The 15,276-nt window shown below is 40.4% G+C and overlaps 1 protein-coding gene across 1 annotated transcript in view; it reads left to right on the top strand.

The window, feature by feature from the left end:
* The window catches only part of LOC127410369 (protein PRRC2C-like), a 56,737-nt gene that overhangs the window by 30,892 nt on the left and 10,569 nt on the right, over positions 1 to 15,276 (top strand). The window contains exons 13-23 of the mRNA XM_051645588.1: positions 1,034 to 1,289; positions 1,443 to 1,656; positions 1,792 to 4,197; positions 5,818 to 5,978; positions 6,169 to 6,323; positions 6,938 to 7,301; positions 7,403 to 7,488; positions 7,566 to 7,760; positions 8,144 to 8,395; positions 9,280 to 9,372; positions 9,468 to 9,551. Of these exons, the coding sequence (XP_051501548.1) occupies positions 1,034 to 1,289; positions 1,443 to 1,656; positions 1,792 to 4,197; positions 5,818 to 5,978; positions 6,169 to 6,323; positions 6,938 to 7,301; positions 7,403 to 7,488; positions 7,566 to 7,760; positions 8,144 to 8,395; positions 9,280 to 9,372; positions 9,468 to 9,551 (4,266 nt within the window). The remainder of the gene's footprint in view (positions 1 to 1,033; positions 1,290 to 1,442; positions 1,657 to 1,791; positions 4,198 to 5,817; positions 5,979 to 6,168; positions 6,324 to 6,937; positions 7,302 to 7,402; positions 7,489 to 7,565; positions 7,761 to 8,143; positions 8,396 to 9,279; positions 9,373 to 9,467; positions 9,552 to 15,276) is intronic.

Below are 15,276 nucleotides of genomic sequence, written 5' to 3' on the forward strand. Positions count from 1 at the left end.
AAATTTGTGGGCAGAACTGAAAAAGCATGTGCGAGCAAGGAGGCCTTCAAACCTGACACAGTTACACCAGTTCTGTCTGGAGGAATGGGCCAAAATTCCAGCAACTTATTGTGAGAAGCTTGTGGAAGGCAACCCAAAACATTTGACCCAAGTTAAACAATTTAAAGGCAATGCTACCAAATACTAACAAAGTGCATGTAAACTTCTGACCCACTGGGAATGTGATGAAAGAAATAAAAGCTGAAATCATTCTCTCTACTATTCTGACATTTTACATTCTTAAAGTAGTAATCCTAACTGACCTAAGACAGGGAATGTTTTCTACGATTAAATGTCAGGAATTGTGAAAAACTGAGTTTAAATGTATTTGGCTAAGGTGTATGTAAACTTCTGACTTCAACTGTAAATGGGCTAGACAGATCCAACTGATTTTCTTAGCGTCTTACACGTGAGCGCCATATGTTTTAAGACATCCGTCATTGACACGATTTTGAAAACTTGTTTTGTATAAGTCAAAATGAAGGACATCATTTTGAATTATCCATCAAAGCAAAAAAAAAAACTCCACTTAAACCATCTTTACTTGGTATGTAAACCTATGTGGTTTCACTCTCGGTCTCTGTGTGCGGGAGAGATAGAAAGAGAGAGAACACTCAGCCATGTGAAAATGAGAAAATGGCACTTTTAATAAGTGCAAAAATGTATAAAAATTTTAAAAGAATTGTGCAAAAGAGTTTAGATGCATAATGGAGTTTTGATTCCTTTGGTATTGTTCAATATAAGTTCAGTTGTCAGATGTCACACACTGGTGCGCCCAAATAATTTTCCACATACGCACGCAGTAATTTTCACCCTCACTGTAGAGCCCTGAATGGATGGAAACGCAATGATTTATGAATGATTAGAAATGTGCTTAAAATGTGAAGCATTTGGATGGAAACCCAGCTAGTGATTACCTGTCATATAGAGTTGCTTTTCTGAACTGCCTTTCTTTATATTTGTAATACCTGCTTAATTTTTTTTAATTCTCCAGGAACAGCTTAAACAACAACAGTGGCAGCAGCAGCAGCAACAACAGCAGCAGCAGCAACAGGGTGGAGGAGGTCCAGTCTCTCCCTCAAGGGGTTCTGTTCCCCCTCAGCACAGATCCCTCTACCAACCTCTTGGCCCCCACCATCAACATCTTGCCTCTATGGGTTTTGACCCACGATGGATAATGATGCAATCCTATATGGACCCCCGAATAATGTCTGGACGGCCACCAATAGACATGCCTCCTATGCACCCTGGTATATCTCACATTGATTTTGTTTTTCAAATCCAAACTTTATGTAATAAATATTTGAAAAATGCATCTCCATTGTATAAGACCTTTAAAAACATTACATTTAAGAATTTCAGCAGTTCTCACATGTGAGGTCATTTTAAATGTTTTTCATTAGCAGGGAGAATGCCTCCAAAGCAACTGGTTCGGCGAGACCCCACGGACAACAGCAGCTCTGGTTCAGACTCGTTTGATCATCTGACCCGTCCAATTAGAGAACACGGAGTTCCCAGTGAGTCTCGAATGGTCTGGGGTTCTGACCCTTATCCCCAAACGGAGGGCTTGACCTCCTCTGTGACTACTAAAGTGCGAGATGATAGCAAGGAGCCAAGGTGGGAGGCTACAGTATTTTGGAGGTTTAATAAAATAACTTTTTTAGTTATTTACATTTAACAGTGAAAAAAATTGCTAGTTGATCAGACATCCTAAAATGTTTTTTTTGTGTGTGTGCATGTGTCTTATGTTAGACTGGACACTGGTTTGGAGCTGGACAGAGGTCTTTCAGGTGTCTACCCTCAAGACCATAGCTCTCTTGAGCCTCGGGGCAAGAGTGACTTCTTCAGGGATTCATCTGAGCCCTTGTCTGCCTTTAGTCGTGTTTCGGAAGAGGTACCAAGTCTCCTGCAGACTGATAGAGCACCAGTCATCTCTTCCTTTGAGCCCGAGGAGGCCAACCTCTCAGCTTTAGAGGAGGTTGAAGCCATTGGACAGGCTGTACTGAAAAGGAGCATCTCTCAAGGTTCCAGTAACTCTCTGAAACTGGAAGAGCCAAGATTTGAAGAACTTACCTTAGCGCAGAAGCCCCTTGACTTTGCTGATGCTGGGGAAAGACCAGAGGACAAGTCCAGAAAGGATTCATTTGGTCAGGGGCCTGTGATCAACAACCGTGCTACCCCTCCTGTAGCCAATGATGGTATGCACAAAACAGACAAACCACTCTTACCTGCACCCAGCAAGCAGAAGTCAGAGATGCGCTGGGGATCCCGTGGGTCCGGAGCAGGGAGGAGAGAAGGACCCGGAGGAGAGCGGCCAATCAGGAGGTCTGGACCTATTAAGAAACCTGTTTTGCGGGACATGAAGGAAGAGCGGGAACAGAGAAAAGAGAAAGAAGAGAAACATGAACGAGGGGATCGATCGAAAAAAGAGGGTGCTGCTTCGAAATGTGCTTCTTCAGCTGCTGTAGTGTCATCTGATGGGCAGAAGCCCTCTGGAGATGGGAAGAAAGGAATAGTTGAACCTGAAGTTGGAGCAGCCGCTGCTGTAGTGAAATCCAGAGATCTACAGGCAGCAGCAGGTTCTGCAGCTGCATCTGTTGTGAATGAAAAGCCAGACAAGCCTGCACCAAGTGACAAACGTCCTGAACCCAAACTACCATCTCGCAAAGACTCCAACCTCCCTCCAAGAGCTTACCGGAGAGAGGAGAGAGAGCGAGACAGAGATCGGGACAGAGAGAGAAACAGAGACACCGAAAGGGAGAGAGACTGGCCTTCTGATGCCAATTTTAAAGGCCGTGGTCGGGGAGAGTACTATTCCCGTGGCCGGAGTTACAGAGGCAGCTATGGTGGGAGGGGCAGAGGTAGTCGTGGCCGGAGTAGAGGGGAGTACACATACAGAGAGCCACGGTCACGCTCTGACCTGCCATTTAATGCTCCAGGGACAGCTGTTTTTCGCTGTCGGGAAGAGAGTGAAACACGTAGTGAGAGCTCAGACTTTGAAGTCTTACCCAAGCGCAGACGCAGGCGAGGCTCAGACACAGACTCTGAAAGTGAAGGCAGAGAATCTGCCAGTGACACTGGAGCATCGGATCGTGAGCCTAGCACCAAACCAAGCAGACCGCTCCGTCGTGAGCTGCCAGAATCTCGCTCTTCTAAATTGGCCTCAGGATTTTCGGCTGGACATTTTTCAGAAAAATCTGGGTCCAGGGATGAGGATGGTAGGCCAAAACCAGGTTTTCTGTTAAAGGGTGAGGCGGCACGCCGGGGTAGGGGAGGCTTGCACAGCACGAGAGGAGGTGGCAGGGAGAGGGGCAGCCACAGGTCTGCTCCTTTCCGTCGGGCTGCTGGCAAGGAGGGCTCACAGTGGCCCTCAAAGCCCATGGAGACCTTCCGGCCAGAGGAAGCAGAATTTTCTCGCACTGATGGCACACCCTCCGAACGACGGTACACCAAATATGAAAACAAGAACTTTGGAGAAGGTGGACAAAGCATTAGGGAGAGACCTCGTAGACCACGGCCAGCCCGCCCTCCCAGACAGGACAAGCCCCCACGATTTCGGAGGCTTAAAGAGCAGGAGGCTGTGGGGAACACTGGGGAAGATCTACATCCTACATCTGTCTCCCCAATGCTGTCTAAAGCCCCTGGAACTCTTGTCACTTTGCCTGAGGGTGCTGCTAAGGCCAGTGCAGCACCACCTCTCATTTCTGATGTGACTTCCCCTGAACTTCCTGTTACAGAGGCAGTTCTTCCTGAAATGGGAGCCATCACAGTAGTTGCTGCTGGCAGCAAATCACCTGACTTGTCCAATCAGAACTCCTCTGACCAGGCCAACGAAGAGTGGGAGACGGCCTCTGAGAGTAGTGACTTCAACGAACGGAGAGAGCGAGAGGACAAGAAGCAAATTGACGCAGCTGTGACAGCAACAGTTTCCTCTTCTGCGCCTCCACATATCTCAAGGGTACAGAGCAAGTCACCCACAGAAGGTGTAGCAATCCTGAAACGAGAGTCAGCCTTGGCAGCCAAGAGGAGCTTCTCCAGCCAGCGGCCTGTGGATCGACAGAATCGCCGGGGAAATAGCGGTCCTAAAGCAGGGCGGGGTTATGCTGGAGGCAAGGGCGAGAGAAGGGGAGGATCTGGAGCCAAATCAGGGCGCAGAGGGTGAGTCTTATTCCAGAAAGTTTAGAGACTTGGGATGGGTTACACCAATAAGGATTAAGTTTAAATTTAGTTTAAATCAAGGTTTATCTGATAATTCGGGTGCACCATACTTTAAACATTATTTAAAAATGATCAGGGTTGCATTTAAACCAAAATTTTGGTCCTGTTTTAAATATAACACAAATCTAGATCAACTTCAATCTTGTTGCTTCATTACTTTAAACTTTGATTTAGATCACAGTTCAGGATTACTTTAAACCTTTAAAAGTGATTTATTAAAAAAATGGACCTGCAATTAATCCTAAATGACTGGGTAAGCAAACAGTGGGTGCGCCATCAGCCCTCATAGAGACATCGGTGGTTGACCGATATATCGCAGAGGCTGATAAATTGGCCGATAAATTTCCCCTTTTGGATGATTTTTTTTTTCTTGAGGGCACCAAAAATCACCTGCTTGCATGAGTAAATGCGATTTGATAACGTGGACATCCCATCCATGGTTGCTGGACTAATGTGTGTACTGTTATTTCTTTCTTCCTAATATATTAGCAGTTTCTTCAAAAAAAAATTGATGACTAAACAGAAATCTGAATAAACTGCTATCTACTGTTTAAAATACAAACATTTTTAGTTTTGTGTGCAATTGAATATAGTGCTAAATAAGTCTTTTTTTTTTGTTTGTTTTTTTTTTTTTTTTAGCAGTTTTATGTTTGTTATTTACTATATTAAATTGTGTGATGTATCGGCATCGGCCATTACAAACCCCACATCGGTTGACCACTAATTGCGACCCGACATCCTGGGCGGTAGGCAGCAATTTGTACTTTCAATTCCAGGGTGAGGGTACGGTAGCTTTTCTCAGTGGCAGCGCAATTGCCTGCCTTCCCTTCCTGTACATACAGGGACAACTTGTGTGTTTATTAAAGCACAAATTGCTGTGATTTAATTATAAAAACAGTCTACAGCAACACGCACAGTGTGCCTGATGCTCTTAATGCAGTGACTTTAGCATTTGAGGGGCTTTACACATTCCCTAAAGTGCACAGCACATGCAGACAGAATATTTATTTTAATTTGCATCATTTTGCGGTTTAATAGTCACACTCGGACCTATTACAATTTTAATTGGATTAATTGTGCACTTTAATTTTTTTTTTTTTTTAAATGTCAAATCTGTGTGTGAATATCAGAAAGCAGTCTTGTGTCGGTCAGACAGCGCATGCGTATCGAATTTAGTCATTGTTGCTCTGTACTACCGGTACTGTATAAACACTGGTATCGTGACATCTTTTTTTATTTTAGTATCGACTTGGTACTGAATTACTGGTACTTTTGACATCTCCACATCGAATTATTCAGCACTGGTTTTATGTTGCGTTTACCACTATTTTAAAGCAATAAGCCCTTCAAAGCTATGGTTTACAGTGGTTTTTTTTTTTTTTTTTTTTTATATTATTCATTTTATTTATTTGTTAGATTTGTTTTTTTGTTAACACACCCCTTAAACGTGGTAAATTATGTTTTGCATTGCTTACTGCTTTATTAAAGCACTATTTGATTCAGGCTTGCTTTCATGTCTATTTTACTGTTGCGCTAATATTTCATCTGTACTCCCTGCAGTGCTCCTTTGCAGAATGCAGAGACTGCTCAGCCCGGGACAGGTCAAAAGATGGGTAAAGAGCCACCACCCAGCCGCCGGAAAGAGGAGGCAAAACAAGCTGTTAAAAAACCCAAAGAGAAGGAAAACGCTCTGTCTCAGTTTGATCTCAACAACTATGCCAGTGAGTGTTCAAGAGTTTGCTGTTTTATCTTTATAGTTTTTTGTTTATTTGTTTTGTCTTTTGTTTAATCATTGTATTAGTTTACAGTTTCACGTTGCACTGGTATTCCAGTGGCTGAAGTCTCAAGTCAGAATTTTAAAGATTAATGCCATGCATGAAGTTCATTAATCTGCTTTCATCCTTACTCCAGGTGTGGTGATAATTGATGACCACCCAGAAGTCACAACACTTGAGGACTCTCAGTCAAACTTAAACGATGATGGGTTCACTGAGGTTGTTTCAAGGAAACAACAGAAACGTCTGCAGGATGAGGAAAGAAGGAAGAAAGAAGAGCAGACTTCACAGGTGGGGGAAGAAAGAAAACTCACTCAGTAGCTGTTCCAAAACCTATTGAGTTGCCTATGGAGGCAGCATTTTAAGTCAACATAGGTTTGCTGCTGATGCAGAGGCTGTCTTAAAAGGTAGACATCTTAATTATGCTGCCTCCCAAGATACCTCGTTTTAGCCACATACAAAGGCAGCATAGCAAGCATTCTTCATGGAGAAAACAATCCCAGAAAGCATTGAGATTAGCTCAGCCAAAAAATAAATCCAAAATAGTGGACGAAGTGAGAGAAGTGTTGAATTATATGAATGAAATATTTTTATTATTAGATCATTCACATATTATTGGAGCTTAAAAAATAGTGACATTAGATATGCAATATACATCAAAAAGTCTCCCATGTGGAGAGCTGTTTGTGGGGTGCTCAGAATTGCTGCCTATGTAAAGCGTTGTAAATCAGTCATTTGTTTCCATGAATGCTGACTTAGAAGGCGTCTGTCTATGTAGGCAGTGAGCCAGCTCACTAGGTTTTGAATCATAGCTTCTCATTCAATGTGATGCATGTACATTGGTGGTTTGTAGGTGATTCAATATCTCATCTGATATCTTTTACATCTGTCCATGTGTAATGCAGAACTGGTCTAAGAAGGGTTCTGGAGAAAAAGGCAGAGGTGGCGGCTCAAAACTGCCCCCACGGTTTGCCAAAAAGCAACAACAGCAGCAAGGAATGGCAGCAGGACAGCAGCAGCCTTCGGCTCCACAGAGCCAGTCTGTCCCCCAGCAGCCTCAACCACAGCCAGCCATCTCTGTGTCTCAGCACAGCCTGCCTGCCTCTAACCAGAGCACCAGTTCACCCCAGCCTCTCGAGGGCGCTGTAGCACCTTTACCCCCTGCACCCGTAGACTTCCCTCCCAAGAGCCAGATGCACAACACTCTTGGTACAGAACTGTGGGAGAACAAGGTGGCTGGTTCCACTGTTCTCCCTGATGTCAAGAAACGTAAGTCTTTCTGTCCTACTGTCTTTCTTTCTGATTGAGTAAACTGTGGCAAGGTTTCCAAGGCTACCCCATCTTTGTTTAATGGAGTTTGTCTTTCATAGTTGGACCTATCAGCCCTCCCCAGCCTCCCTCTGTCAGTGCCTGGAATAAACCTCTCACTTCATTTACAGGGACCATGACACCTGAGGTAGGAAGGAAAAATTGAATTAATTAAATTACCTTAACTGACAAGTGAAAAAGTTTCATCATATATGTTTTTTTCAGGGTGTGAAAGTGGGCACAGAAAGTGGGGTTGAGCTGGGCATGGACAACATCCAGTTTGGTGCCCCCTCTTCAGCAGGCAGCACTGACAGTGACGGAGTGCCCGTCCTGCTGGAGAAAACCTCTGACAATAAACTACCCGAACCCAAAGAGCAGAGACAGAAACAGCCCCGCGCTGGACCTGTCAAACCTCAGAAGGTATTACTTTTAGACTGTTACATAGACTGTCTTTGTCTTGTTTCTGTCATTTACACACTGTTATGCTGTACCATACCCCGATTGATTCCTGTGAAACATGAAAGGAGATGTTGAGGAGAATGTCTCGGTCACCACTTTTGCACTTTCATTGCATCTTTTTTCCGTACAATGAAAATGAATGGTTAGGAGGCTAACATACTACCTAACATCCCTCAGAAGAAAGTTGTATTCCACAGAAGAAAGTTGGTCATACGTGTTTGGAACAACATGAGGTTGAGTAAATGATGACAGTGATTAATTGTTTTCGTTTTGTTTTTTTATTATTGTTTTTTAATCCCTTTCAAAACGTATAACTCGCTCTTTCAATCGTTTCTCCACCACAGTTGCCTGACATCCCTCCGCCAGAGCCCAAGGAATATAAACCCGGTCCCATCGGTAAAGAGCGTTCACTCAAGAACCGTAAGGCTGCCAAAGATGTGCGTCAGTCTGATGGAGAGGACCTGGATAAAGGTGTAACTGGAAGCAACAGAGACAGAGACTCCAGCTCACCCACTAAAGACAAAGTTCCTGACCTGGGTGGAGATATTGAGGGCATGATCACCGCTCCATCAGCAGAGTACTCCAGCAGCTCGAAGGTGAACAACACTGTTTCCCTAGCACAATTCTTAGATGTCATATTAATATTTTGTGGATCTTTTAAATAACATCAAACCCCATTTCCAACACACTGAACTTCTATAATGTACCATTTTCCAGAAGACAACAGAATATCCATTGGGAATTATTGTTGTAACTTGAAGTTATCCATCAGGATTTTATTTGATTGTGAAAAGTGGAACATGTTTGGCGATGATGTTGATGATTAATAGTATTTTTCCTGCCTTGTGCAGTTACATCAGCAGAAATGTTTCAGAGGCTAATCAAGCTAATCCATTATAAATGATTATAAGAACTAATATTTCTATAGAATTATGTGTGCTGATGATGCAATCACAGTACTGAACATTAAGACCAGCAACATTTATGTAAATGGGGTCTGTTTTGATTTCATGTTGTTTTTAAACAAAGCGTTCGTATAGGAACAGAATAAAAATTAATTATCGGTCCATGTCCAGTTCATGTTTAGTGTCTATTAGGGATATGTACAGGTAAGTGACTAATCTAGTACTTGTTTATGTACCATCTAGTTGACTATTAAAAAAAGTACTCCAATATTGCAAATTGATTTTCTTTTTCGCTTTTGCCTGCCGTAGGCAACGCTGATTATACTGTCCTTTCCCTCCATTTGTCCCAAATCTCTTTGGCATTTTCTAAAGAGCCAGCTTTCTCTACTTTTTTTTTTTTTTTTTTTTTTTTTACTTGCATTTTAATTTACAAGTAATTGATTGCTTTTTTTTTAGTGTGGGTTAGAGTACTACAAAATTAATTAATAAAGCCCATCCCTAGTGTCAGTGATAGGTTTGTTGTTGTTGTTGGAGTAGTTCTGACAGCATTGTTTGTTCGTATGTATGTTGTGCAGGAATCCGTGACTGACTACACAATCCCGTCGTCCTCCTTGACTGACAATGTCCCCACTGCAGGGACCAAGATGGATGAAAGCCTTGTGACACCTGTAAGTGCTTGTGTGTGTGTGTGTGTGTGTGTGTGTGTGTGTGTGTGTGTGTGTGTGTGTGTGTGCTGATCACTCTCTTGTTTGTATTGGTTCAGGTCCTCCCTCACACATTGCCTCTTCCACGAAGAGAAACCCTCCAGCAGAGCTCCAGCCTCGCTACTGTTGACCTCACACTCAAAGTAAGAAATGCACACAGCTTTTATTCACTCTAGGGATGTGCCCGAAGCTGAATACCTTATTCGTAAAGGCACGAATAATGACTTCAAAATGAATAACAGATTCATCTGAATAATATAACAAATATTTGTATGTCTGATTATCCAAAAAGCCCAAGGATAAAGCAACATTTTAAATAAACATATCCAAAATTACAGCGAATTTATGAATCTGTGCAGCCAATATTTCTAAAATGTAAACCTTGTGAATGAATATGCGCACAATTTCAGATTGTATGGGCGCAGTCTTAACTCTGTTTTTGGTCTCTGTACATTGTGTGTGTCTGGAGCTTGTCAAGTGTAATATTAACTAAGATACGACATCATATACACTTTCCACTTCTTGAAATGTCTGTTAATGTATCACATGATTCACACGTGATTCCCATGTATGTATGTATTTATAGCCTATAAAGCGCATTAAATTCCTGACTTGAAGTGATGATTTCACGTCGGAGCTCGTCCATCCATCTCTTAAATTTGACCACTTGTACAGTTGAAGTCAGAAGTTTACATATAGGTTGAAGTCATTAAAACTCATTTTTTTCAACTACTCCACAGATTTCATATTAGCAAACTATAGTTTTGGCAAGTCGTTTAGGACATCTACTTTGTGCATGTCATGAGTAATTTTTCCAACAATTGTTTACAGACAGATTGTTTCACTTTTAATTGACTATTACAATTCCATTCAGAAGTTTACATACACTAAGTTAACTGTGCCTTTAAGCAGCTTGGAAAATTCCAGAAAATGAAGCCTTTTAGACAATTAGCCAGTTAGCTTCTGATAGGAGGTGTACTGAATTGGAGGTGTACCTGTGGATGTATTTTAAGACCTACCTTCAAACTCAGTGCCTCTTTGCTTGACATCATGGGAAAGTCCAAAGAAATCTGCCAAGACCTCAGAAAAAAAAATTGTGGACCTCCTAAAGTCTGCTTCATCCTTGGGAGCAATTTCCAAATGCCTGAAGGTACCACTTTCATCTGTACAAACAATAGTATGCAAGTATAAACACCATGCGACCACGCAGCCATCATACCACTCTGGAAGGAGATGCATTCTGCCTCCTAGAGATGAACGTAGTTTGGTCCGAAAAGTGCAAATCAATCCCAGAACAACAACAAAGGACCTTGTGAAGATGCTGGAGGAAACAGGTAGACAACTATCTATATCCACATTAAAACGAGTCCTATATTGACATAACCTGAAAGGCTGTTCAGCAAGAAAGAAACCACTGCTCCAAAACTGCCATAAAAAAAGCCAGACTACAGTTTGCAAGTGCACATGGGGACAAAGATCTTATTTTTTAGAGAAATGTCATCTGGTCTGATGAAACAAAAATTGAACTGTTTGGCCATAATGACCATAGTTATGTTTGGAGGAAAAAGGGTGAGGCTTGCAAGCCGAAGAACACCATCCCAACCGTGAAGCATGGTGAGGCAGCATCATGTTGTGGGGGTACTTTGCTGCAGGAGGGACTGGTGCACTTCACAAAATAGATGGCATCATGAGGAAGGAAAATTATGTGGATATATTGAAGCAACATCTCAAGACATCAGCCAGGAAGTTAAAGCTTGGTCACAAATGGGTCTTTCAAATGGACAGTGACCCCAAGCATACCTCCAAAGTTGTAGCAAAATGGCTTAAGGACAACAAAGGTATTGGAGTGGCCATCACAAAGTCCTGACCTCAATCCGATAGAAAATTTGTGGGCAGAACTGGAAAAGCGTGTGTGAGCAAGGAGGCCTACAATCCTGACTCAGTTACACCAGTTCTGTCTAGAGGAATGGGCCAAAATTCCAGCAACTTATTGTGAGAAGCTTGTGGAAGGCTACCCAAACATTTGACCCAAGTTAAACAATTTAAATGCAATGCTACCAAATACTAACAAAGTGTATGTAAACTTCTGACCCACTGGGAATGTGATGAAAGATATAAAAGCTGAAATAATGAATTCTCTCTACTATTATTCTGACATTTCACATTCTTAAAATAGTGATCCTAACTGACCTAAGACGGGGAATGTTTTCTACAGTTAAATGTCAGGAATTGTGAAAAACTGAGTTTAAATGTATTTGGCTAAGGTGTATGTAAACTTCTGACTTCAACTGTATATCCACATCAGTGATTAAGAAAATTATCTGGTTAAGACTTTCATTCCAAAAAAAAAAAAAAGTTTAAATGCTCCATAGAGTATTCATCTGTTAGGAATATTCCTTTTTTTCTTTTTTTTTTATAATTTTGTATAATAATAATAATAATTATTATTATTAGGCTATTATTATGAAAAGGCATTTACAAGGCATATTTTATTAATAGAAACTATAAATTTAAGAGTAATGCTTAGAAATGGCCGTTTCATTTAGTTTGACGCACTTCCAGTTTAAGCCCTGCCCACACCCAGTTCTATCCGAATACAGAGACGGATACAGATAATTTTGTCATGTGAACAGATACAGAAAATGACTTGGCTGCACACCCCTAATTCAAACGGTGTCAAATACAACTTAAAGGGGACATTCTACAACTCTAGCGTTTATTTATTTTTTCCTAAACTTTTTAAATTAAGGTTTTCGTACATTATAATTTAGTACTGATGTCACAACCATAAAGATTTCTGAACAAGCCATTTGGTTCCATAAAGGACCAGCTTTGCATTGTGAAAGTTAAGAGTTGGGATGGGCATGAGTACTCTGAAGTAGGGCTTAAACGATTAGTCAGCGTTATTGACAGCGCCAACGGCAAAAAATTAAGTCAAAGAATAGACGTTTGATCTCATAACACAACATGAGATCATTTGAAACGCTCATGATGATGCCTGAGAGCAGTACTTCAGCTCGTGCCTGATTGAGGAGAGGATGAAGAAACAACTCCACAGTCCAGACACACTCCAAACTTTCTAAACAGCTTAAGGTGATATAGATGACAATGAGGGAATTATAATACAAAAATACAGAAGTAAATACAGAAGCAGTGTCGTTCTAACGTGAATTAAAGCGGAGCCGTACCTCACGCTTCTTAAGCAAAACTTTCTTGTTAGAGTGTCTAAAAATGAAACACCCCAGCGTTATATCTTTAATGCATCCTTTATTAAAGTTCAAATAATAAGGAAATGGGTTGTGTAAATAAGCACAAACTCCGAAACTGAGCATTTCACTGTGCGGTTTGAGTCGCGTATATGATTCACGTGAAAAACAGCGCAGGAGAGTTTAAAATTCTCCCAGCTGATAAATGCTCTCACGCAGAGACTCTTGTCGCTCACATGCGCTCGCTCGCTGCAGCTAGATTATAACATGTTGGCTCACGACGTAGTGAATCAATAATATATATACACATGGTGCATCCTGCTGCCATCTCTTCCCCAGCTATACTGCAGAAGAATTTATTTTTTTATCAGAGAATATTGAATATTATATTGAATATTTTTTAATATTTTAAAATATCTAAAAATCCTCAACTATGCATTTATCTGAGAAGCAACATATAAGATATTTAGACTTGCTTTCAGGGAATATATATTGAATATAAGAATATTTTGTCTACTGCACTGGAAGTATGATCATGTGAAAAATACACTTCTGTTCAAGATACATTAAATAAAAGCAAGTCTAAATATCTTATGTTGCTTCTCAAGTAAATGTATCTTAAGGATTTTTGGATCATTTCAAATAGAAAACAAGAAACACTTGATAGCAACAATAGGATTTTCATTTTTTTAAATTAATTAAAACTTAATAAAAATAAAACAAATCTTATTCAGTGAATGTCCTTTTTAGAGGTATTTTTAAAAGATGATTTTTTCCTCTATTGTTAGAAAGCACATTTTAATACACCTTTTAAGTGCACAAGCTGAATAGTTGGTTAAGAGCTAATGATTAATCAATGCAATAATCACCCGAATAGTCGATTTATCGTTCTAATAATCGTTAGATTAGTAGATTATCAAAATAATCGTTAGTTGCAGCCCTACTCTGAAGTGACGCCAACGGTTGATCGTGAAAATAATGATCGTAATGATCATGCGTGACTTGACTTTTCACAACATTCGAAATTCAAAAGCCAGCGCTCAACACACAGAGATGCACGCACACAAGGCCAGTTATTTATTCTTTAAGGATAGAACGCAAGGTTTTCAGCATAGTTTCAATTTGACATGGCATATTAAAAATGCAACGATTATGGCATCTTACGAAGAAAGAGACGTGCTTTCTGATTATTCTTTTGAGTTTGCCAGCGAATCATTGTGATAATATATGATGCTTTATATTTTGATTATGCTGTTTTTTTTTATTATTATTATTATTATTTTTTTTTTTTATACTGACTACTTCATAACACCCTATAATAATGAATATGCAAGACACTGAAGCATCAAGGAGTTGCAATGCAGTGGTCAAGGGCATCCACCTGATATTCAGTACTGTGCAAAAGTTTTAGGCAAAAGATGTTTCAGGAAAAAAAAAATTCTTGAGATGGTTGTTTATATTTTTAGCTTTAGTTAATAGGAAATATAAATTTTAGACTCCCAAACATGCCTTTTGCAATTGTAATAGAAAAGAACAGGGAGTGCTGCAACAGATGGCATGACCCCCACAGAGCCCCCCACTGAACATAGAGTCAGTCTGGGATTACATGAAGAGACAGAAGCAATTGAAACAGCCTAAACAGATATTCTCCAAGAAACTTGGAACATCCTATCTGCCAACAATCCAGAAAAACTGTGTCCAGGTGTACCTTGCAGAATTGGGGCTGTTTTAAAGGCAAAGGTGGGCACACCAAATATTGATTTAGCTTTTTTTTAATGTTTATGGACATTGTATGACATTAATTAATAAATGAAAACTATTTATTTATATATAATTATTTTTGAAGACATCCTGACTATGCAACATTTTTCACAAGTTCCTAAGATTTTTGCACAGTACTGTATATGTACATATACCAACAATATAGACCCACCCCAAATACTCTTGATTTCTCGAGTAAACAAAATGACTAAAATGCCCATCTTTAGTTAAGAGTAAGTCTGCGTAATACAGCAAACTTTTGTTTTGAAAGAACAAGAAAAAATCCTGTTTTCTGTGGTATGGCCCCTTTAAGATATCCATGCTGTGTACGTGAGATGTAGTTGTCTGTGCATCATTACAGTAATTTGCTTGACACTTTATTACCCATATCAGGGTTAGGGATGAGAATCGTTAGGAACTTAACAATTCCAGTTCCGATTCTGGTTCCTTAACGATTCCAGTAGTTCTTTTAGTACTTTTGAGGAAGAATTTTTTGAAATGAGAAATGCAATTCTTATTGGTTTTACTCTCCTCTGCAGTCTGTTGCCAAATGATGAGAACCTTTACGATTTCTACAGAGCAGCTATAACAAATCAGAAATAAATTTAATAGTTATTGTAAAAGGTGTGTTTTCTGACTTTTTAGAGACATACAGTACTGTGCGAAAGTAGGCACTTAAGACGTTTCACAAAAGCATTTGTCTTAAGATGGTTATTTATATCTTCAGCTTTAGTGTCAATAGGAAAAATACATTTTAGCCTCCCAAACTTTACTTTTGCAAATAGAAAAGATTAGAATAGAAGAACAGGGCGCTCTGCAACAGATAGCATGGCCCCCACAAACCCCCTACTGAACATCGAGTCAGTCTGGGATTACATGAAGAGACAGAAGCAATTGAGAC

The sequence above is a fragment of the Myxocyprinus asiaticus genome, chromosome 19 (assembly GCF_019703515.2).
Source record: "Myxocyprinus asiaticus isolate MX2 ecotype Aquarium Trade chromosome 19, UBuf_Myxa_2, whole genome shotgun sequence".
NCBI lineage: Eukaryota > Metazoa > Chordata > Actinopteri > Cypriniformes > Catostomidae > Myxocyprinus > Myxocyprinus asiaticus.